Source organism: Papaver somniferum, chromosome 4 (assembly GCF_003573695.1).
Source record: "Papaver somniferum cultivar HN1 chromosome 4, ASM357369v1, whole genome shotgun sequence".
NCBI lineage: Eukaryota > Viridiplantae > Streptophyta > Magnoliopsida > Ranunculales > Papaveraceae > Papaver > Papaver somniferum.
In genome coordinates this window covers 87601390-87627051 of record NC_039361.1, presented here as the reverse complement: position 1 = coordinate 87627051, position 25662 = coordinate 87601390, and the positions used below count along the sequence as shown (strand labels likewise).

At 37.1% G+C, this 25662-nt stretch overlaps 3 protein-coding genes across 3 annotated transcripts; 2 read left to right on the top strand and 1 right to left on the bottom strand.

Annotated features, from left to right (window-relative positions):
* The first annotated feature begins 12261 nt into the window (after positions 1 to 12261).
* Positions 12262 to 12861, top strand: LOC113272773. The gene has a single exon (XM_026522569.1). The coding sequence runs from the start codon at positions 12262 to 12264 to the stop codon at positions 12859 to 12861; it is 600 nt and encodes a 199-aa protein (XP_026378354.1).
* A 3270-nt stretch (positions 12862 to 16131) lies between these two features.
* On the top strand, positions 16132 to 19211 carry LOC113276085 (protein-tyrosine-phosphatase MKP1-like). The gene is made up of 2 exons (XM_026525675.1): positions 16132 to 18426; positions 18814 to 19211. The coding sequence occupies exons 1-2, from the start codon at positions 16282 to 16284 to the stop codon at positions 18895 to 18897; spliced, it is 2229 nt and encodes a 742-aa protein (XP_026381460.1). The 5' UTR covers positions 16132 to 16281; the 3' UTR covers positions 18898 to 19211.
* A 72-nt stretch (positions 19212 to 19283) lies between these two features.
* On the bottom strand, positions 19284 to 23883 carry LOC113276086 (coilin-like). Its single transcript, XM_026525676.1, has 13 exons — positions 23616 to 23883; positions 23422 to 23486; positions 23054 to 23320; positions 22685 to 22924; positions 22302 to 22371; positions 21765 to 21842; positions 21443 to 21584; positions 21299 to 21330; positions 20714 to 20908; positions 20404 to 20475; positions 20169 to 20315; positions 19892 to 20048; positions 19284 to 19768 (listed from the first exon to the last, which is right to left on the bottom strand). The coding sequence occupies exons 1-13, from the start codon at positions 23805 to 23807 to the stop codon at positions 19569 to 19571; spliced, it is 1857 nt and encodes a 618-aa protein (XP_026381461.1). The 5' UTR covers positions 23808 to 23883; the 3' UTR covers positions 19284 to 19568.
* Between the last annotated feature and the right edge of the window lie 1779 nt (positions 23884 to 25662).

The window sequence follows — 25662 nt, the reverse complement described above, 5'->3', positions numbered from 1 at the left end:
CTTTCACTTGATATAGGTTGTCTTGCATTTGTCCTTTTGCAAGTACCTTCTTATTGAGAATAAGTTTTATTTTACACCCAAAAAAAAAAAAATCAAAATCAAAAGAACGGTCATTGTCATGAGTGAATTTAGTATTTGACAACAAGTTGTGCTAAATATGAGGAACAAAGAGAACATGATCCGGATGAAAAGAAGTGAACTAGTACCAGTCAGAGTAATAGGAAAACACTTACCATCACCCACCACGACATGCTCCTTCCCAACATATTCTTCAGTACTAGTCATGAGTGTATAGTTACGTATCATATGACTAATAGCTGTATAATCTGGAATCCAGATTGGTCAATTCTTATTGGAGCTCCAGTGACCAATTGAAGTACATGCTTTACCAGGTTCAGAAGTATGAAGCAAAGATTCAGCATGAGTCCATAGATTAAAAGTAGGAGAACAAATATGTATTCCTGTAAAAGCCTTCTGCAAAGGTGGATTGTTATTCTTTGAAACAACATACCTAAATATGTACCCATTTGAAAAATGTCCTCCTTTATTACAAATATGACAAGTTTTCGCACTATAATCTACAATTTGGTTTACCAATGGGTTGAACTCTCCTTTCTTAAAAGTAAATATAGAAGATACATAAGTAAAAGGATTACCAAAACAACTGGTTGGCTTTTTGAGAGTAAGAACCAGATATTTGCAAAAATGTCCTCCTTTGTTACAAATATGACAAGTGATTGCATTATAATCTACAGTTTTTTTTACCAATGGGTTGAACTTTCCTTTCTTAAAGGTAAACGTAGAAGATCCAGAAGTAGAATGATTACCAAAAGAATCAATTGGCTTTTGAGAGTAAGAACCATATGAGGTTTTTGGTTTCTTAAAATTTAAATGAAATACTAGGGTCAATAACTAAATAAGAAAAAGCTTCATTCTCCTGTTCTCTGAGCCATTGCTCGTGATTGACTAGTCTAGATCGTAATTCAGAAAAAGAAAGAGGTACTTCTCTATTTTGAACAGTAATAACAAAGTGAAAATATTCACTACTTAAACCAGAAAGAATGTACATAACGAGATTATCATATGGTACTGGTTTATGGGAATGGAAGACCAGTATAGATACAACAGATCCAAGAAAAATATTATAAAAACTAGGTTAGATTCAACTTATACTACTAGTTCAGTTCACTTCACTTCAGCTGCGACTGCTGCTTCACTTTGCTTCTAATGAATATTATCTATATATTCAACAATATACTTGAATGCCCCTAAATATTTTCAAATTTCCTCATTTACCCTTAATCTTAGCGGGTGCATGTTCCCAATAGATTTGTAGGCTCTCAACCGAACCCAACCCATTATTTAGTGGATTTTAAGAATGCATTTATACATGGACGGGTTGGGTGTGCACCCGCCAAAATACGGGAGGATTGGGTTGGAGCCGCCGATTTGGGTTCATATACTCACCCTAGGAACTACATCCCGACATGTTTATTAGTGCAGACCCTAGTTAGCAATTTGAAATATCATTCGGGAATGATTTGTGAAACGAACCGAATCGTCCGAATCCAATAATACTTCTGAATTACTTGAACTCCCGATTGGGTTGGATACGCCGATTTGGGTTCATATACTCATCCTAAGAAGTACATCCCTACATGTTTATTGGTGAAACTTGTTTTGAGGCATAGTCCTTTTTTTAGGCATACTAAATGATGATATCATCTAGGGTATGCTTATAAGGGGCATTCTAGCAATGGGTAGATTACTAAGTTGAGTCGTGCTGTAACGAAGTCACCCTCGTAACTACATCTGTAAGGGTGCACGTTTTAGCCCTTAGATATTATTAGAATGTATCTCAATGTAAGATTAGAAAATAAATTATATTTTTATCTTTCATAAATTTTGTATATACTATTTAATTTTCTTAATTTTCCTTTTTGTTTCTTAGCCCTTATAGTAAACGGAACAAATTTGACGCCCTCTAATTCAATCCTATTTCGTTCTCTTTTTGAAACATGAACTTCTTGACTGTAGCCTCCTTTTACAGGTACAATACAGAAGAAAGCAATGACTGCTTCTTGCAAAGTCAAAGACACTTGCCCTTTTATAATCCCTTTGTGCTGGAAGTTCGAATCCTCTTTGTGCTGGAAGTTAGAATTTTCCACTCTTTATCTAAGTGTCGTAACCATTAATAACTACTGTATTTGATGATCTCGCATGATATTCTCGATACTAGACAAAAAGGCAATACGTTTGGAAAGGCATCAGTCGGAATTGATGGTTTTAAACTCTTTACATTGACTGGTAACGAATCATGAGACACTTCCAAACTTATGTTAGCAAAACCTATAGCAAAACCTAAAAATTATAGGACCATAAAATTATTGTAGGCAACCAGTAAATTGCTAAAATTAATTAATCCCCTCATATTGTTGCCAGTACTTGAGTTAATCCATCTTCTTCCATATTCGAAGAGATAAAAACCCAACAGCAGTAGCCAGGTTTAGCAATTTAGAAAAAGTTAAATTGATTACCATCAAAAACCCAGGAAAGTTGTAATTTATTTCTTGATTTTTTATAAGGACTAAGGAGCAAATAAAATTAAATACTAGATATAAAAACAGTAAAAAATAATATATATTTCTTTTATTTTTAAAACTTGTCTCGAGATACATGCTTATCATATCTAAGGGTTAAAAAGTGCACCCTTACAGATACTGTCACGAGGGTAACCTCGTCACAGCATGACTCTTACTAAGTTACCCTTTATTATTTTAAATTACTTAAACTTACACTAATCAAAATCAAAATCAAAAACATAAACCTAAACTAATCAAAATCAAAATCAATTTAATTATTCTTCTCTTATTCTCCCTCTCAAACCGTTTGAATTTTTTTCTTTGTCGGTCAATCGTTCGCTCATAAATCTTTGATCGTTGATTAAAATCACTGTTGTAAAATCATCAGTAAAGCGAAGTGTTGCGCTAGAGATAACAAACTGTCGCAAAATCCCTAATTGAACCTACCTTTGTTCTGATTTTTTTTTTGTTTCAGAAGAACAGTTCGGCTGATCCAAAAATATCAATTTTGATCCGATCCTAGTTTATAGTTTAAAAAATCATTAAGTTCGACGCCGAATCTTTGACTTGAGTTGCTTAAAATTGCTAGTCGTACATTCAGCTAATAATTGATCTCCCATTACAAATAACATAACTTTTGGAATACATTAAGGATCGACTGATTCGAATTTGCTGACTTTCAGCCGAACTTAAGACTTCAGTTTCATAAAGTTGGTAAATTTAGGTTCGGCTTATAGTGGATGTCCAAGTATTAGCCGAACATAGTATTTTTGTTCAAATATTTTGAATAATTATCCAAACCTAAGCTATTGTTTAGCGAAATATTAGGTTCGTATGATTCGACTCTGGTTGGTTTTTGGCCGAACTTTTGACTTGAATAGGTTCAGAGATTCATTGATGTTAGGCTGGTTTGGTATTGCTAAATTTTGAGACGAACATTATATTGTAAGTCGCCTCTAAAACTAAAAAGAATAAACTTAAGGTTCGGCTAACTATTAGATAAGTTCGAATGAGTCGAAACATAAACAAAAATTCAAATACTTGGGTTCGGCTTTGAATTTATAAGCCGAATGGTTCTTCGCGCGTAGAGTTCGGCCTATAGTTTTCAGCCGAACTCAAAACAGATCTCCGAAAAAAATCAAATTTTTTGATGAATTCAACCCAGAGAAAGGAGACTAAACATCTTATAAAACTATACATGTGTATTATTAGCATAAAGTTCCTCATCACCCATTTTGAATCAAAATATTCTCAGATTTCTCATAAATCTCTCTGATACATACTAGAGATCTTTTTCAATTCCTTTTGGTTTTGCTCTGCAAAAACACTTAGCATTTCTCTGATACATACTAGAGATCATTTCCCTCCATAAAAAGAAGAACCTTAAAAGAAGAGCATAAAATTAACAGAGAGAAGAAATTTTATGATATGCAAATCCTTATTACTGAATCTGATTTTATTAATCAATCCAGAGACAAAGTTAGTTCTGAAACCAAGTCCCTTTTCGGATGCGTTTTCATGTTCTTTAGGTTTTCTTATAATACGCGTATGGTTTTGGACAAAGTTAATCACAATATGCATACTGTAACAGATCATCCTATCCGAGAATTTTCTTGTGGATTCAGAACATAAACCCTTGCTTTATCAAAGTTAATCTGTTCCCTCTGTTGATTCTTAACTCGTTGCAACTGGTGAGAATTTTCTAACTTTCGAATTCTACACTAACACAGGGAAAGAATATGACAAGCTTTCCGGGCAGAAGCATAGGAGGATCACATGTTTCTTTTTTTATTCATCATTTTGGAATAACTTCTTGCCAAAAAAATTAGAAGATTCTGTATCCGGGTTCAAATATACACAAAAGCTACTGCACAAATTTCAAATTTCAAGTAAAGTATTTAACTTTGAGATGAACAAGAAAAAAATCCCTTTTAAGTTGTTTCTCCAGAGACCGATTAATTTGTTTTCTAGAAGAAACAAAACCCTTATTAAAACCGGCAAACAAAATACTTTAGCAGAAAAATAAGAAACAATAAAACATAAAAGTCAACCCAAGTCAACCGCCACGTCATTGGTGGGATTGACGGTGGGATTTAGGGTGGGTTTAAAAGAATTATTGATAATAAATAAGGGTAATATATGGAAAAACTCATTTTAGAATTGAAAGTCCGCCTATCTAATGAGATAATAAATTTTTACAACTCCGCCTATCTATCGGGGACAAAGGGAGTACTAATTACTTAACTTTAACCAATCTTTAATAACATAAATTAATCACGATCATTAACATCTAACCATTATCATTAACACTAATTAAATAAGGGTATACTTGCCATTATTAAAAATGGATGAATAAGGGATGATGGTCTTTTTTATTTAGTGACCCTGTTTTGTTACCATTTAGTATGCCTCAAAAAAATACCAGTATGCCACAAGTTTTTTATCGGTGCTGAATGCTGGATGCTGAGTAAGTGGGTTGATCACTAATTCAACTTTCCTTCTTTTTTATGGTATTATAGTTGGAATTTAAATAAAAATTTACCAAAATTTGGAAGTGATTCATATGGAAAACGATTCTATTTCCCTCGAATTTCATTCAATTCCCGTTCTTCCAGAAGAGAAAGAAGTAAGTTATAGTTTGTCCAGGTTATTCAACTACCACTACTGAATACACTAAGGTTCTTTTGAATGAGGTGCAAAACAGGGGCATGCAAGTGAATTTACTGGTTCACATGAACAATGGCAAGTTGATCGAATTTTTTATAGTGGTAAATAGAGTTGTCGTTCACTCGGACTTGATGAGATTGATTTTAAGAATTAATAAACTAAAATAAAAGAAAAATATATATAAAAAATATTGTCACAAGATGAAGAGAGTTACTGGGACTAGGATTTCGTCGAATTCATAACATAAGGTTCGATTTGTTTATTCTCAACAATTAAAGCTCAATAAATAAAATTAACATGGACTCTGATTTTGCCAAGGTAGATTTTCAAAAGATTAGTTGTAAATCCTAAGCATGATGTATCAAAACATTTAAGCTAAGCATACCTCATCAAATTAAATGACAACCAATTAATTCAAATCATATTTCAATTAAAATTAATGCAAAAGTCTTAAATAAAATAAAATAATTTTACCCATGTATGAAATTCGTCTTCCTCCGTCGTCCCAGTGTTGGGGATTAGCTCGTCACGTCGAAAACACACTTAAAATATTTATTCATGGCTCAAAAAGTGGTTTACAAATGATAAAAATGTGAGAAAATTATTAAAGCAGTGATTTTCTTTTCTCTCCAAAACTTCCCCCAAATATGCTCTCTAGCTCTCTATTTATACACACAACTACACATCACTCAAATATATTCTTCCATAACTTCAAAATCTTCTTCTTTCTAATTAAAAATATCTTCAAGAATTTTTCGTTCTCTTTATTCTATATATGTCTTTACTAAACCCATATCTTCTTTAATTCGCAGAATAAAATCTTCTAAGGATATCTTTCTTGTTTAATACAAGATAACTTCCTTTTTCTTCAAAACTTCATGTTTGTAAGGCAAGAAGATATTCTTATCTTAAAGATAATAAATCCTTTACCGTTGAAACCAAATTTTCCGCCAATTTTTCTTTTCAAATCAAGGAAGAAGATGGAGCCCCCTTAACCAGTAATGGGGAGCGATTAGCATTTGGCTCCCCGGGGTGCCCCTTATCAGTTAGGTGCCCCTTATCCAAAACTGAGAGTCTGAATAACATGTGTCCTCCGGGTGCCTATACCAACTTTTCGAGCCGAATTTTCCAAAAATGTTTATTTTCCAAAAATACCTACAAACACATAAAACACCATAATAAGTAGAAAATCGCGTACCAACAATACTGAAAATTGAGGACAATTCGGTCACAAAAATGTGTCTATCAAATACCCCCAAACTTATTATTTGCTAGTCCTTGAGCAAATCTAATCTAGAAAAATAAAAATGACTACACTTAGCACGTGCAGCAAGCCGTTAAACCGCTAGGTGGCCCTAGCGGCGGAGTGTTGTCTCCGGAGGGTTTACCAGAGGTGTACCCACAAAACCTTTACTCTGGACCCTAGCTATCTACGCAAAACCTTGGAAGGTACTAAATAATCTCCTTGGTTGGCATACTCTCATTGACTACAGGAGGAAGTACCCTGATGCGAAATTCCAATTGATGTACACGAGTTTGAACTCAAGCATACTAAAATTCATATAAGTGACAGAGCTCTACTCAGATAATTTATGTACATCATAACCGGAGTCAACCAATCACATGGAAAGATTAAGAAGATGGATGTAGAAAAAAACATAGATGGTTTTGATGTTGACGAAGGTGAACCTATCCTAATGGACTGAGATACCGGTCTGACTAATATCAACACAGCTGGCATATACAAGAGAACCAGCGGGTGATAATCCTAGCTCTAGGTCAACACAACTGGCATATACAAGGGCTCCAGTGGTCGACTTTATTGAATTTATTCCGGTTAGTCTGATGGTCTGGTTTTTTTTTTTTTTTTTTGTATCTCAATCATTCTATTTCACCCAGTCATTTATAAGAAAATAAAAACAGAAGGTGAAAAGGATTCAACGAGATATGGAGAAACTACCATGTTTTTTTAAAAAAATTCTAACACCCGAGCTCTGTGCTTTTATGAATAGACTCTTTAGATGTTTCCATCTAATAAGATTGGTTCCTCAACTCCTATAACCAAGATGCTTCCATCCACTTAGATCGGTTAGTGCCATCCTTAATAAACATAAATTTCTAGGCTCTGGAGTTTATTTATTGCAACTAAAAAGTTTCTCCCATACCCTCAAAACTTAAATCTAACATTGTCCTAAATGTTCTAAAGATAATATTAAAACCATATTAACAAGGAGAAATTGTTACCATTTGAAGCAAAAGAGTTAAGGAAAGATATTACCGTATTGCATGAGATTGGGTTACCTCCCAAGAAGTGCTAAGTTTAAAATCTTCAGCCAGACTAAGAAAGGATTAGTCATCTTATAGAATCATAAAGTAATAGCCGGAATAACTGCGAATCACCAAAACCAAATAGAGATATCACAAGTAAAAGGAATCTGCACCATGCCAAGAAAGTTAACAAATAAAGCACACCCTTGTCTAGTTTCTTGTTTAAGACAACTACATCTAGCTGTGGTTCAGGTTCATGTTCTATAACTGGGTCTAGATAACATATTTTCCTAGGTTGCATTTTCTCAAAAGTTAGATCCGAATGTTCAGGTTCTAGAGTTTGGAAAAACTCAAATAAAAACTTAGAAGCACATAATAATAACCTAAATAATTGCGGATCCTTAAGGTCAATCAAATTTAACTTACACAACTGACCACAAAGAGAGTGGTGGTCTTCCTTAAACAAATATGTCGACCCTAATCTCCTAAAGTAATTAGGTTTAGTCTCGAAACTTAATATCTGACACATTTGAATTTCATAAGTTCCCACAATTGGAGAAAAAGATTTTGGTGGGAAAAACAAAGTCAATCGAGGTATCGTAGCCTGGGTTAACCATATCAACCAGAGGATGGGTTTCTAACAACTGAACTTCTTTCTGGACATCATTAGGTTCAGGAAAATGTGTATGAATATAATCTTGTAAAATGGTTGAGGCATATATGTTAAGTTCCAAGTGAGGGACCTTTTTAAGAGTTAAAGCACATGGAGAATAAAAATCACCCCCAAACTTAGAGTTTTCAGTGTCTCTATAAAGACTAGTCACAACTTCCCTAGTTTCAAGGTCATCAGATTCCTGAAAATGGTCAATTGATTCTTCTAAGTCAGGTACATCCTCTCTCATCTCTACGATTTCATTTTGTTTTTCTAAGACTAATGTTTCTAAATCGCTAGACTCGAAAACAATATTCTCAGGATAAACCCGCTCCTCTAAACTATCATCGCCTTCGTAATCAAAAGGAAATACTACATCATCTAAGGAAGTCTTATCTTTAGTCAAATCCTCATCCTTTTGAATAGGTGAATAATTATTAAAATTATTTGGATTTAAACTATAAATAATATTATCATTATAAAGCTCAGTTGGAGTAACAAATTCATGATCACTATGCCTAAATATTGCAGATTCTTCATCAGCACTATCCTCATCATAATCATAATAACATGAAAATGGTTGAACCTCATCTAAAGTATTGCTTCCAATTCTATCCTTGTCATCTTGATTATGTAAATAAAAAATTTCCTCACTTTCAAGGTTGATTTTTGAAGCAATATATTGGCAATTCAGTGTAATTCGAGCAATTCTTTCTTCCGTCTCTAACTCAAGCCTACGTGTTGACTCAACAAACTCACGTGTTGACTCAGTTAACTTACATGTTGACTCAGCTAACTTCCTGAGGTTATCTTCTAAAGAAGGTTCACTCATTGTTACAGTTCTTTCGTCTATAACTAAGTCATATGTGTCCGCTGACTTATGTGTTAACTCATGTAACTTACGCGTTGACTCAAGTATCTTACGTGCCTCATCTATAGAAGAGGAATTTAGGAATTTTGCTCGTATGACCGGTATTCATGTGAATAGTAATTGGGCTCACCATGGTATGAGCCATAATCTTCAAAAGGTTGGCATTCCCAACCACTATTCACACTATGGTCAAAGTAATGTCCATTTTGAAAATCAGTCGGATATTCGTTGTATTGGCTATTGTAATACCAGTTCGACATTCTCAACACAAAATAAACCCACTGACAGGGGATTCGTGGGTGGATAGAGCCTTACCTCCCGCACCAGACGGGCGATGAACCGTTGAAGTCGACTCAGGCCACCGACTCCAATGTCAGTGTACGAACCCGAGGGGCCGAGACGGTATCGTAACCGTCATCCTTCCCTGGAACAGTTTTATTTAAATGAACCTTTTCTTAGGGTTTTTAAAAATAATAATGTCCAATGTCCAAAAATAAAGTCCAAAAAATGTCCAAAAAAAAAAGAAAAAAAAATACAACAATAAAATCCTAATTACAGTTTCTAAAAATAAAATAAAATAAAATATCTATATACAAAAATCTTCTTCTTCACTCCTTTTGGATTCCTCTTTTCTTTCCTTCTTTGGGTTCTCTTTTGTTTTCAGCACTTTTTCCCTTTTTCTTTAGCTCAGCTCCAAATCTGAAAACAAACAAGAAATACCAAAAGGCGTAGATAAGAAAAAAAATAATAAAATAAAAATAAAACCTAAAAACAAATCTATACACAAGTCCGCGTTGGCTGCGCCAACAATTGATCGAATTTTATATAATGGTAAATAGAGTTGTCGTTCACTCGGACTTGATGAGATTGATTTTAAAAATTAATAAACTAAAATAAAAGAAAAATATATACAAAATATTGTCACAAGATGAAGAGAGTTACTGGGACTAGGATTTCGTCGAATTCATAACATAGGGTTCGATTTATTTATTCTCAACAATTAAAGCTCAATAAATAAAATTAACATGGACTCTGATTTTGCCAAGGTAGATTCTCAAAAGATTAGTTGTAAATCCTAAGCATGATGTATCAAAACATTTAAGCTACGCATACCTCATCAAATTAAATGACAACCAATTAATTCAAATCATATTTCAATTAAAATTAATGCAAAAGTCTTAAAAGAATTAAATAATTTTACCCATGTATGAAATTTGTCTTCCTCCGTCGTCCAAGTGTTGGGGATTAGCTCATCACGTCGAAAACACACTTAAAATATTTATTCATGGCTCAAAAAGTGGTTTACAAATGATGAAAATGTGAGAAAATTATTAAAACATTGATTTTCTTTTCTCTCCAAAACTTCCCTCAAATGTGCTCTCTAGCTTTCTATTTATACACACAAATACACATCACTCAAATATATTATTCCATAACTCCAAAATCTTCTTCTTTTTAATTAAAAATATCTTCAAGAATTTTTCCTTCTCTTTATTCTATATATGTCTTTACTAAACACATATCTTCTTTAATTCGCAGAATAAAATCCAAGATAAAATCTTCTAAGGATATCTTTCTTGTTAATACAAGATAACTTCCTTTTTCTTCAAAACTTCATGTTTGTAAGGCAAGAAGATATTCTTATCTTAAAGATAATAAATCCTTTACCGTTGAAACCAAATTTCCCGCCAATTTTTCTTTTCAAATCAAGGAAGAAGATGGAGCCCCCTTAACCAGTAATGGGGAGAGTTTAGCAGTTGGCTCCCTGGGGTGCCCCTTATCAGTTAGGTGCCCCTTATCCAAAACTGAGAGTCCGAATAACATGTGTCCTCCGGGTGCCTATACCAACTTTTCGAGCCGAATTTTCCAAAAATGTTTATTTTCCAAAAATACCTACAAACACATAAAACACCATAATAAGTAGAAAATCGAGTTCCAACAGTATTGAAAATTGAGGACAATTCGGTCACAAAAATGTGTCTATCACAAGCCTGATGTCATGGTGACCACCTCGCCACAAATCTCTTTGAAGACTTACAAGAGACGAACTATTAGGACACCAACAAGGCTACCAGAACACCTAATGATCCCCAACACTCCGGAGTTCGCAGCTCAACCACGTCCTGCTAAAGTTCACAAGTTTGCTTCCATTGCTCAGTTAGGACAACAACAGATAATGAGGCCATGGAATCCAAATTTTGAAATCCCAACTCTGAGACAACGGAAACCAAGATCTTCCAGAAGCATGTTTCAGCAGGCAAGGAACACCGGGACTCCTGAATCCCCAAACAATACAAGGGACAACACAAATTTGGAGAACAACAATGGTGGCAACAACTCATCTTCAACTACAGCCATACCAGCTTGGAGGTTATCCTTAGACGCAAGGACTATCGCCGAAGCTGAGGAAAAGATTGCGCGTGGTGTTGGCTTGAACCAACACATGCCTAGGTCATGAGTTACTTGGCTTGGAACTGTCAAGGCATTCACAATGCGTTGACAGTCTCTAAATTACGTGAATACACACGTAAATTTAGACCTTCGTTAATTTTCTTGTCTGAAACTTTGACGACTGTATCGCATATGTCTTTTTTGGGTACTTCTCTAGGTTTTTTTGGTTCTTTCTCAGTTCCTTGTGAGGGACATAAATGTGGCCTCTTCTTATTGTGGACATGTCACCTTAATGTCTCAGTTTTAGTTGCTAATCAGAATGTTATTCATGCCTACATCACTACAACTCAACCTCAACCAACTTCTCCATGGATGTTTACTGGCGTCTATGGACCTCCTCAACCAACTCCAAGATTTGCAATGTGGAAATTTTTTGACAACATCATCACTCCACCAACTATCCCTTGGCTGCTTATGGGGGATTTCAATGAAGTTTTAGAGCAACATGAAGAAAAAGGTGGAAGGCCTGTCAGAAATGGTCAGGTCAGAATTTTCAACAATTTCATAAACTCTCATGGCCTCATTGATTTAGGTTTTCAGGGAGATACTTTTACCTGGACCAATAATCAAACTGATGGCAACTTCATCATGGAGAGATTAGACAGAGGCCTAGCTTCTCACAATGGTTAGATAACAACCCACAAGCACTACTCAGACATTTACCAAGAATTGGATCAGATCATGCACCACTTCTACTAAATGAAAGAGCAATGGCAAGGCGGGGTACAAAAAACTTTCGTGTTGAACACTTTTGGTTTCTACACCTACAAATGAAGGACATTGTTATTAATGCGTGGCAACAAATTTTTTATCAACATGAAGCAGCAACTGCAGGCCAAAAGCTGCTTACCAAAATGAAAGAAACTTCCATAGATATACAACAATGGCATAAGCAGACCTTTGGACATCTCCCAGAATTATTAAAAGAAGCTGAATTTCAAATACAATTAGCCCAATTGAAGTGCGCAACAACAACAGGCACTAAGCTACTGTTTTGGTTACAACATGAAAACGAGACAAGGAATTCACACCTCATGCTCCTTCACTACCATGCTGAATACTGGAAACAAAGATCAAGAATTGAGTGGCTGAACAATGGAGACCTCAACACTAGATTCTTTCACACAAAAGCTACTATCAACAACAGAATCAATCACATTCACCAGTTACAAGATGCTAATCAGAGATGGGTTTACAATCAAAGCCAAATTATTAAAATGATGATACAACACTATGAACAACAATACATAGTGGCACCAACAGATATTGACATGCAACTTTTTGCTAATGTAAACCCAAGAATATCTCAATACCACTGCTTACAGCTGATGAGAACTCCAACAACTGAGGAAATCCACAAAGCACTATAGAGTATTGGATCAGACAAGGCTCCTGGGCCGGATGGATACACAAATAAGTTTTTCAAAACCTTTTGGGACACAACCAAACCACAGATCATAGACCTAGTTTCCAATTTCTTTGATAACGTTGAACTTGCATATCCTTTCTACCACACCAACATTACTCTCATTCCAAAATCTGAAACCTGAATTCTGTGAATGATTACAGACCCATAGGTTTATGCAATGTGGTCTATAAAATCATCTCTAAACTTCTGGTAGATAGGTTGAGACCAATTTTACAATTTATGATCAGTCCATACCAGAGTGCTTTCGTTCCTAACAGCGCAATTCATGATAATATAGCCATTGCCACTGAAATTTTTCATCACATTCGTTCCACTCCGCCAACAAAAAACCCAAAAATTTCTATGAAGCTTGACATCAAGAAAGCTTATGACAGCCTCGATTGGGGATGTGTGAGGCAAACTCTATGTTCTTTGGGTTTCCCAAACAAATTTGTGGAATATATAATGTTGTGTATAACCTCAATGACGTATGCTATCAACATCAATGGAAATCCTCAGGGTTGTGACACGCTAACTCGAGGACTACGGCAGGGGGACCCTCTGTCCCCATACATCTTCATCATGTGCGCAGAAATACTCTCCACCAACTTGGCAATACTGAAAAATGTTGGAAGACTAAAAGGACTAAGCATCTCAGCGTACAGCCCACCAATACTCCATTTGATGTATGCTGATGACTTTCTTATTACTTGCACAACAAACCAGGATACATGTGAGAACTTGAAGAATATGTTACATAGCTACTCGAGCTTAGCCGGACAAGCAATCAATCTCCATAAGTCAGTTATCATTCATCATCCTAACACAACCGAAAGTGTGACAGATTGGATGACTCAGATGTTTAACATTCCAACAACAGCAGACCCACCTAAATACTTAAGTGTGGAGCTTAATATTGGAAGAAAATCGTCACCAATTTTTGCACAACTTCTACAGAGATCGGAAAGAAAAGCCAAAGGGTGGATGGCCAAATGTTTCAATCAGGCGGGAAGATGGCTGCTCATCAATACAAGTCTGATACCTACATCCAATCACATTATGCAGACACATCTACTATCAGCACATGTCCATCATAAAATAGACAAGTTTGCCAGGAATTTTTTTGGGGGGTATGACAAGGCAACCAGAAAATTGCATATGGTGGGGAAAGAAAAACTACACCTATCGATCAGGCTTGGAGGATTGGGAATCAGGGACTCGCGCAAATAAAACTTTGCATTACTGGGAAAAAGGGTGTGGAAAATACATGAAAACCCAGATACAATATGTAACACGGTTTACAGAACAAAATACATGGGAAATGAGTCGATCCTACCGAAACCCCCAACTCCACAACCAACAACTAGCCCGACATGGAAAAACATAATGAAAATCTCGCACTTTGTGCAGGAACATTATGCGATCTAGATTGGAGATGGAAAGTCAACAACAATTAAGGACAATTGGATACCCGTGCATGCTCGTCTGCCAAACCTGGAAGAGTTAGGCAACAAGCTGGTAAGTACCCTCATGGTACCACACTCTTTTAATTGGAACACCACTTTGATAGATCAGACTTTTCCCCCAAGCATTAGCAATGCAATTAGAGCCATTCACATCCCAAACCCATCCACTCCAGATAGGCCTATCTGGCCTCATGCAAGAAAGGGGCAGTACACGGTGAAAAGTGGCTATGAGATGCTTATGCATACTCAAACAACTTCAACTAATCCGTTTCCACATATGAGTACACCCAACATAGAAAAAAGATATAGATCATTATGGAAAGCAAACTGCCCCCAAAAAATCCGACTTTTCCTCTATAAAGTTAGCCACAATGGATTACCAACATTTGATGCACTGCATTATAGACACATTACCAACATCAATATGTGCCCAATATGCAATCAACAACCGGAAACAGTACAACATTGTCTTTTCGACTGTGCAACAGCCAAGAGGACATGGTATCTTTTCTGTAGACATGCCAACAGCAATGCAAGCCGCCAAAATGTTTACAACAACATTGAACTACCACGGCATCCGTTACCAACAATCATAGGTCAACCAAGACAACACCAGGGCGCAACAGCTAATACCCACCAACCAGGAAGAGGTCAAACGTCTACCATCCTGATACAGCCGCCACTAAATTTTGGAGACTTTCTGTAGATACAGGGATACAAGGAAATCTTCACGTTGGCCTATTACACACTATGGAATATCTGGCTCTCAAGAAATGCAAAGGTTTATAACAACATCATACACACAACAAATCACACCTTCCAAATTTCTTTACTGCTAAGTCAGGAATATAGATGGGAAATCCAACATAAGATCTGCGCAAGGAATACAACGGAACAACAACAACAAAGGAGGACTTCAACAACACTCTGGATAAAGTGGAATGCACCATAACATCATTGGCTAAAAATAAACACGGATGGCGCTAGTAAGATGGATTCTCATGGGACACCCGAGACGGCTGGTGCGGGATGGATTTGCAGAGATGCATACGCACGAGTTTTAATGGCAATGACGGCACCGGTTGGAAAAACAACAACTATCGTGGCAGAAACATGGGCGTTGCTATTAGCTATTAGAATGGCGGCTATCAGAGAATGGAACCACATCCAATTTGAGACGGACTCAGCAGCACTGTTAACGTTCTTATCAAAAGAAGCAGACGAAGCTCCATGGATCATTCGTCATATGCTGCAGGAGATACAACTACATCCGCAACAAGTACATCCATATGTGATAACTCACACATATAGGGAAGCCAACCAGGCAGCAGATGGACTTGCAGACTATGCGGCAAAGAAACAATTACAGGCGGGGAATGCACTCGGTGGCAACAACTCAACTCACATTTGTAAACACACAGTTCCGGATTTCATCAATGTAACCGTAACGAATGACTCAATGGAGACTCGTTACCCAAAAGAAGTTCAAACCGGTTTAGTTAATAAAAACTCCTCTTTTCAACAAAACAAAACAAAACAAAAAAAAGGTATTCAACTACCACACAAAGAATTTTGTTTCTTGTTTTAGACTTTTTAACTTTTTTTTTTTTTTTGAAAAGAACTTTTTAACTTTCTATTTCCGCACCTTTCCTTCCTTTGTTGTGCTACTTGTTATTGTTGAGTTTCACTTGGTCTTTGTTGTTGAATTTATCTACTCTAGAGTCTAGACCGTCAAAGGGTTTTAGGTGAGACATGTAAACAAACAATTTAAGACTAAGACTGAGTTATCATTAGGTACTTAAGATCCATTTTCACCCAGAAAACAAGGATATTTTCGTTTTTCTGTCTTTCTAGGAAGAATCCTTTCATGGGGATCTCACTTTATTTGTGAAATTTTAATTGGGTTAGTGAGTGAAATGATAGGAGAAGAACAAAATGGAAACCCCTCGGATTCGAATTCCGGGGTAATTGCTCTTCGGAAAATTTACTGGAGGTCTGCTTCATGGTCTGAACGTTCTCCAAATAGTAGACCAAAGGTTGGAACAACACAGGCTAAAACTAGGTTATGTCTTCCACCGCTCAAGAAGGATAAACTTGCTTTTTTCGATAAAGAATGTTCGAGAATTACTGATCATATATACTTAGGAAGTGAAGCGGTGGCTAAGAATCGTGAAATTCTTCGGAAAAATGGTATTACTCATGTACTTAATTGTGTTGGTTTTGTTTGCCCTGAGTACTTCAAAGAAGATCTGGTTTATAAGACTTTGTGGTTACAAGATAATCCATCTGAGGATATAACTTGTATACTATATGATGTCTTTGATTACTTTGAAGAAGTTCGTGAGCAGAATGGACGAGTACTCGTTCATTGCTGCCAGGGAATTTCTAGATCCACTTCATTGGTTATAGCTTATCTTATGTGGAGAGACGGGCAAAGTTTTGAGAATGCATTTCAGCTTGTGAAAGCTGCTAGGGGTGTTGTGAATCCAAATATGGGATTTGCTTGCCAATTACTTCAGTGTCAGAAGCGGGTTCACGCTGTACCAGCGAGCCCAAATTCGGTTCTTAGGATGTACCGGATGGCTCCTCATTCATCGTACGACCCTCTCCATCTTGTCCCCAAAGTACTACACTATCCTAGCCCTCTTGGGCTGGATTCTCGTGGTGCATTCATCATTCATGTACCATCAGGTATTTATGTCTGGGTAGGGGTTAATTGCAACCAAGTAATGGCAAATGATGCAAGAGTATCTGCGTTTCAAGTGGTTCGTTACGAGAGAGCTCAAGGTTTAGTTTTGACTGTAGAAGAGGGAAAGGAACCACCGAGCTTTTGGGATGTTTTTGCTAGTAACCCTCTCTTTCTGGGTGATAGGGATCAGGCTGTGAAGGTCAAAATAGAAGCTAATGGAGGTTGGTCCGAAGAAATGAATCACGACGTGGTGAAAACTGAGTTTGGAGTTGGCAAGAAGATGGTGGTTGAGTATGATACTGATTTTGAAAATTTTCACAAGGCACTCTCGGGTGGTGTAGTATCGCCTTGTCCGCTGTCGAGAACTGGAAATGAGAAATTTGTTAATGGTATCATGAAAGAAATTGTTGCAGCACCTCAATTTACCTTTAAAAGTTCTCAGTCAGAAATGTTGATGGATTCTTGTAGAGAAGAGGAGTTCTATGTTCCTTCTACAGATCCTCCTTCTTTGTCACCTTCCCCTCGTTGTAGATCGCCTAATTCATTCAACAGTTATTCAGACTCAAGTCCAGACTCCAATTCCAAGTCTCGATCACCTTTGCCTTCACCTTCACTGTCAGATCATTCCAGTTTCTTTACCACTTCACCGGCTTCTTCTAACTGGTCTGACTCTTCATCTTTATCTCGTCAGTTATCACCTAGAGAACCTTTTGATGTCAAGCCTACTCCTCGAGCAAGAATTGTTCCATATCCATTCAAAGGGTTTGGATCCTCTATCGCAGAACGTAGAGGAAAAACTCCTCCTTCTCTGATGTTGCCACCGGTTGACGAGCCTCCACAACTTTCCAGAACCATGGTTAGATCATGGACATTTTCACACTTAGCTTTAGATGAAAATGTAATGGAGAGCAATGTAAACCAAGGATTTGAATGTCAGGATTTTCACGAACCGTGTAAAAGAGAATTGCCGTCATATTCCGAGCAGTTGGTTAGTGGAAATGACATTAAAATTAGGATAGCAGATGAGCATCTAGGAAAGCATTGTACGGTGTCAGAACAATTAGTCACTGAAGTTTTAGATGTTATAAACCCGGTTGTCTATCGCTGGCCCAACGTTGAAAAGGTTGATATGTTTCATGATGGGGTGCTTGATTCTAAATCAGTTTTCCTCCTGCTAGCTCCCGAGGCAAATGCAGGAAAACAGAAGTCAAAAATTTTGTATGTCTGGGTAGGTAGAGATGCACAATATGACCAAGTGCTGAGTTCCATGATTGGAAGTGATGTTGTGAACGAAGATAAGCACTTCCATTGGGAGAATGTAGGCAACAAATTCCTTGCTCAAATGGGACTGCCGATGGATACCCCGGTACAGGTATGCATAGCATCTCTAATTTAAGCATATGTAGTATTTAGACGGTCAACATGGTAGAGCTGCAATAACTTATACCCTGGCGTTATTCTCTTTTCCTGCATTAAGCAAGTGAAAATCCTTGATGCAGCATACTTCCGTATCAAAAATTTTACTTATATGTAAGCATATCTTTCTTTTCACATGAATGAATCCATAAAGTTTTTCCCATTGCTCTACGTTGCACAAAGAAAACATATTTTATTATAGCTGCCGGATGTCTTTCCTTTGTGCCTGGTCGATGTACTCTGTCTTCCTTTGGGGTTCTGTGGAATATTTGACTTCTCTAGTGGTTTTGTGCTTTCTAATTGATGGACTGGGTAGTAATCTCAGTATTGATCTAATGAACAGATAACAAGAGATGGTGAAGAGACCAGGCAATTTCCGGAACATCTCCCACATCCAGTTCATCAAGCAGTAGAGAGCTGCCTGTAACTGACGAGGTAGTGACAGACAGGTTGTCGAAGCAGATGTCTTTTGCATAACTCTGTTTAACAGCTTAAGGTTCCAATTTACCTAAGTTGGATCCTGGCCTTAGCCTTTTGCTGCAGGTGAGACAGCATCCCATGTAGGGTGGAGCTACTAAATATTTTCTCCCTGCATGTGTGATGAACCAACGGATGAATGTTTGAACCACCAATTGAAGGAATAGTAGTCTGTACATAAAATAAAGCATGCTGTAAATTGTAATCAATACTACGATGCATTTGAGAATTTGGAGCAAATGGTGTACATTTCCTCTTTCTTTATCTGTAATGTATAGTTTAATGAAGCTAATTCCAATACCGAAGGTATTGCCGTTCAGATTATGAAGTAAAAAATGAGCAAAAGAAAGAAATGACTAGAAGAAAGTTTTTAAACATCCATCAGGCTCATTATACAAGTTCGTTCCGACATTGTCTATAATATGTCAAGCTAGAAGGCTGCAGAACATCGCAGGTCTGCAGATTAAGCATCCCCCTTTACTACTGAACAAAGATTGAACGGAAAATATGATTACATGATCAATTAGAGAACACCAAGGTGGTCTAACGAATAAGTATGCTCAAGGATCATAGTGCATGGACAACAACTACCAGATATAACCTGCCTCTGACCGAAAAATATCAAGCTGATAGCTCATTCCCAGCTCTCAATCTGGTCATGGTTGGGCCCAAAGCGGTACTTCTCATCGCCCTGTACGTCCACCACGAACTTCTTTCGGGCCCCTCGTTTTTGTTCCAGCCATTGTTCTTTGACAGCTGTGTCTTCTTATCGTTCAATGCCTGACTAATTTCTTCCCAGGCATTTGCCGATCCTCCATTTTCTACAAATATTATAGCCATGCATAATCAATGAAATGTGTTGTTACAAATCAACAAGTTTTAGACGTGATTCCAAGTGTAATAATCAATGAAATGATCTCTTCGTCCCCAAAGACTTCACATACCTGAGAATTGACTATTACGGACTCTGTTAACACGAAAACCTGATGTTGCCTCTTTAGCAGTTACAGAAGCTTCATTCTGGTTATTGGCAGCTTCAGTTGGAGCATGCGAGCTTTCAGAGTTGAGAATACGCACATCTGAAAGTAATGCAAATTCAATCTGGCAAACTAAGGATATCAGTTTCTGAAGCAATTTTGTCAACTAAGATGCTTATAGTAGTGGGAAGAATCTTACAATGGCATTTGATTTCTAAAGAATCAAAAATGATGCTAATAGTACCTCTAAAGAGCCGTCATCATTGTACAAGGAGGCATCTACTTGTGGTACATCTGTCTCTTCCATTTCGCCAGAAACAATTGGATACTCAGGAACAGGTACCAGCACAACCCTATTGGTCACAGAGTCACATGATGATACTTTTCCAACCTATAGAAAACTCCAAACATGTTAAAAGGGTGGTTATGTACACAAGTTCTGTATTTTAGCATAATTCACAAATACGAAGAATTTGTACTCGAAAAGGTGAAAGCTCCGGGCACCAAGACGAAGATAACTCTAGCACACGATATGCAACCACATCACCTTCCTGCAATTAAACAGAGAAGAGTTAGTTCTTTCAAGGTGAAGAACAACATTAACATGAACCAAGCAGTGAATGGATAGTGCCACGAATTGGTAGAACTTCGATATTCCATAATTCTTTCTCTTTTGAAGAAAGAAAGTAATGGTTTAGCTAGAACAAAGTATGCTGCAGGAGTTTGAAATAATTTCTGATGTTGGAAAATCTGAAGTATACTGTGCAGGTCAAGGCATCGAAAATGAACCTTAGGGAAGCTCGATACTGGCTTCAGCTTCTCAAAGTCAATGGAAGTTTGAACAAGCTTCCTTTCACAAGGAAGCTTCTCAACAGCTTCCTCCCATGGATCTTTATAATTGTTGCTTCTAGACATTGTAGTTTTCTCTTGACCCCACTTCTGTCCCTTCTTCTTGTTGGTGGCGCCATTCCACTGGAAGTTTTCCTGAAGGAATTTTCAAGGAGATGATAGAATAACTTAAATCATGATTTCTCAAAATTGATATGGTTACCAAATTTGTGACTTTTTGAACCAAGTAACTGAATGGCCAGGCATTCTAGCCACTACTCTGGTGATGCTACAGGTATTCCAGGTTACCAGGGCAGAAAATCACAACAAACGAGTCAGTACTAGTGACACACGGCAGATGGACTTCTAGCAACCTATTAAAGGTTAGACTTTATACTCCCCATGTACTCTGCAGGCGGACATGTCACCACAAAATGCAGGTATTTATATGTTATATAATCGAGTTTGGGTTCTTCCCGTTAACGATGAGAAATGGGATCCTGAGTAGCGAAATCCAGAAACAAATACAATGGGCTCAGACCATACCTCAGGATTATGAATTCGCTGAGCCACCTCATCTGCATCACCAAAGCAGTACACTTGTTACAGTGAAACCAAGTCATGATTCTAAATTTCCAAAATATAAGCGATAATAGTGTTAATTTTACAAATCATGACTAGGGATCAGACCTTCATCAAGGGGTTCAAAACGGATGTGGCCTGGCTTAACCACTACGGGAACAATTTCAGCTTCTTTATAAGTAACTTTCACAGGTAAAGATTGTGAAGGTTTAGTCTGCACGGGTTTCACAGGTAAAAGGCTCTGAAATGCCTGCAAGCAAGCAAGAAAAGTAGCAGTGATCAATACAAATGAACCATAGTTCAAACATGAAAAAATTACTATTGAGTGCCCTCAGAGCAAATACATCATTTAAGTATGAGAAAGTGGCGAATGTAAGATATGAGAAAGTGGCTATGCAATTGCACGAACTTTTTTGTTTCAGAAAAATACCTCATTCTTTACTGAGATGGCCTGTTCCTGCTTCCACTTTCTTTTGGCCTTTTTACGCCTAGAACTTCTGCTAGTCAACTGACAAAACAATTGGGTAAGCATGAGACAAATCCTAAACTCATGTAAACTTTACAGTGTGAAACTGTATTAATAAAGCTGAGAAACAAGGGCTAAACGGCAAAATCAGAAATGAACTTCTGAAACACAAAATCCATTATCATTGTATGATACCAGACCTCGCCAACGTCTCTAATCACATCAATCAACATTTATGCAGGAAATGAGAATTCTAAAGTTGTATTCTGTTTCAGGTTATACTTCATAAGTTTACAAAGCGACTAATCAGAAAGCTTACATCTGTTTTGAAGTTAACCTTAATTATATTCACAAGAAAGCACGTTTCTTCCTATGTAACATTACAAATTACAACCAAATGACGAATACAATGAGGGGAATAAATAAACTCCTCAATGCAATATACTAAAAACTACATAAAGTAAAATGAACCCGAGCAAAATGACGGGTGGGGTATCAAACCTTGTTCACGCCTTCGGAAGTACGAATCTTTTCCAGATTTTGTGCACCATTTTCCTGATGTTGATCATCACTGTAAAAAGGACATGACATGATGAACTTACGCGTTAGAAGTATAATTCAGAAAAATGCAGATTTTCGGCAACAACTTTGTAATGTGGCAAAGCTGAACAAACTATGCAAATAAGTTGTGCCAGTAGTCTTCCTGACAAATATGTCGGAATCCCTGATCAACAACTTCAGTAAGGCTTGAAGTAACACAAATACGTGAAAAGACGTATAGTTCCAGTTTGTGCACAGTAACATATCTGCTGACCAAACTAGGCCTTCACGAGAATAACCTAAGAAACATGCCAAGCACTGAAGCTACAGAGCATGTATTATACCTCTCGTCACTGACAATAGACTCCATTGTTTTTTTAATCGTATCATCAAGTTGACTGGCCTTCACTTTCTTCAACTTGCCAGTTTTCTTGGAAGACCTTTTCTTTTTCTGAGATGATTTACCAGATGGCACCCTGGTGTTATTGTTATCGCCTTCCTCTGGCTCCATACTCACATTATTTCCAGCATCCTCGGCTGGTACACTTTCATCATTCTGAGGGCTATTACATTTAATCCGCTTCCTGCCATGCAAATTATACCAACAACAACTCAATTCAGTACCTACACACAGCTTAGAAATACATCAATAAAACCATAAATAAACTGTAACTCGTGCAGAAAACATCTAAATGTAAGACTAAAAACCATACTTGGTGCCCTGGACTTTCTTCGACAACTTCCGCTTCTTCGAGATAGCTTTGCCAGGCAGGGGAGTTCTGTCAACAACAAAATCCGTCCCAGGGATATCACTTTTAGAGTCTTCTTCTTCACTTTTGTAACCCCTATTTTCCTTTTCAATCTCATCAAGAGCTAAAAGTTTAACCCCTGAAAGTACATTCTGGTCTCCTAGAACTTCATAAACATCCTCCTGATCATCAAGTATCCTAAAAACATCTTCCCGCACTTTCTTCTTGACTCTGATTGAAACATTCCACGCAATAAATACACATTAAATTCAAAATACATCAACATAAAGAAGCCCCAAATTAAGATCATATAAGATAAACCCAAATCAGACCTGATAATATCTTTATCTTTAAGAATGTTGGTTGATTCAAAATGGGGCAAAACAAATCCATCCATCTGCAAAAAACAAAAAACTCATTGAGCAATAAAATCAAATAGACAGTCTACAAAAGATTTACCCAAACACACACGTAGATATATATCTATAAACTAAACCCTGAGAGAGAGAGAGAGAGAGCAACTTACAGAGAGGAGAAGGCCATTAGGGCAAGATTTGTGTAGTCGGAAAGTATGGATCAGATGAGACTCGAAGTCAGAAATGGTTTCAAATTCTGGTTTAAGAAGTGACCAACATCGTTTAAGACCGAGGGTTTTCTGAGAGTTGTCGAGTATAGTTTTATGATCATTGAATACCAATCGAAGCCTTACAGAATCCATGCAGAAGCAAAGAAAGGGAAAAGCTAAAACCCTCTTTTCTTGTTTTGTGTTGGGTTTTGGTGAGAGAAAGAAAGAGAAGGGGGAGAAATTTTGAGAAAATAGGTAGTAGGGGGACGGGACAGACTTTGATGCGCTAGGGCGCACCAGTAATTCCGGTGGACCACATAAAAACCGTTCAAACACAAATCAAGTGACCCCGCCCCTCAGGAAGAAATAGGGTCCTATTTTAAGGTTGCTTGTGAGAGTGCAGTTTTAACGTGGTTTACTTTTCACGGTTCAACAAGAACTTTTTAACGCACATAAACTTCTTACAAGACAGATATTGTTTGGGAATGAATTTTTTTTTTTTTTAACAAAAGCACTCTGCAGGGTAGGTATCAATGGCAACATCATATTTTGAGTTTTGCCATACTAGGTGGCCTGACAAATTTATCATGCCACTATGGGAAAAGCACTCAAAGATAGACTCTGTCTCTAACGGTTATTTTCAAATAATGTTTATTCATCTTATGTACATATTCCACTAATTTCAATTTACTCAAACCACTTTTTACACAAGTTCCACACTATCTGCCTATTTTTTTCATAAATTCCTCAATTTACTTGCTTTGTATTTCATGATCAGTGGACTCTTCTGATGAAGAGATGCAAATTCGTATGAATCGGTTTAAATCACAACAACATATGTATATTCAAATATTGTGACAACTTGATGATGAGTCATATGAAGATAGAAAACTAACCAGCACTATGATGTTGGTATATTCACGCAGATACCTAGAGCTCGGAGCCAAAAGAAGATGTATGTATAGAGAGCAAGATGAGTTCCACCAGAAGTTGATGCACGATTATTCTCTTCACAATTGTGTGTACTCTTATGAAGATTTTCAATGCCAATTCGACAATGACCCGAGACTTGGTAATAAATATTATTAATGAGATTTGTCAGAAAAAACCTCAATTTAATTATCAGTTTGATGCACTGAATATTAAAGGTCGTTATCTTGAACAAAACTTTACTTCAGACTTAAGAATTAGGTTATGGGCGTTGTCGGCTAAAAATAGTTTGTTGGTTTTCTAGTAAAAAATGGAGCAGTAGGCAAGTGTTTGATGAAGGAAATCGTTCTAAACCTTTAAACAAATGTACTGCACGAGAGTACTTTGAGTTCCATAGACTAATCTGTAGGACTCTGGCCTGAACCAAGATATTGGATGTTCCAGATTCAATTCGATCACAAGGAATGAGAAGGGTCAGTCTGTAAGGAGGGAAGATGAGAATATGTGGAGATTAATGAAGATTAGTCAATTGATGATGTGATGTGTTGAACTGCTTTGAAGATGATTTCTCCATGTAGACGAGAGAAGATGATTGATAATTGATTGTTGTGCGTTGAGTCTTACTCCTTTCGGCTGTTTTATCAAGTCATAGGTTGATGAACCTATTTATTGCAGCACATCGATCTCTTGTAAGTGGTGACAGTTGAAGAGGAGTGGAAGAATGGGGAAGTGGGAGAACATGCATAAACCACTTCCACTTTGTATGCACTACACCAAATTCCCGGATTAGTAACAGAAATTCGCAATGGCTTGCTGGTCGTTTCGAAATTTCCGTGACGAAAAAGTTGAACAGGCATGAGCCGTTACGAACTATTGAAAAATTCGTAACAATGGCAAGCCATTACGAATGTTTTTTATAGGCATGCCAGCCACACGCTTGGTCACACCTGAGTCGTAACACTTGCAATTTGTGCGTGTGTCATTCACACGCGTACTATTGTGTTTCCTCCCAAGATGAGTAACATTAGAGTATATTTCCTCCTATGCGTGTGCCATTCACATGAATGATTCTTTTCAT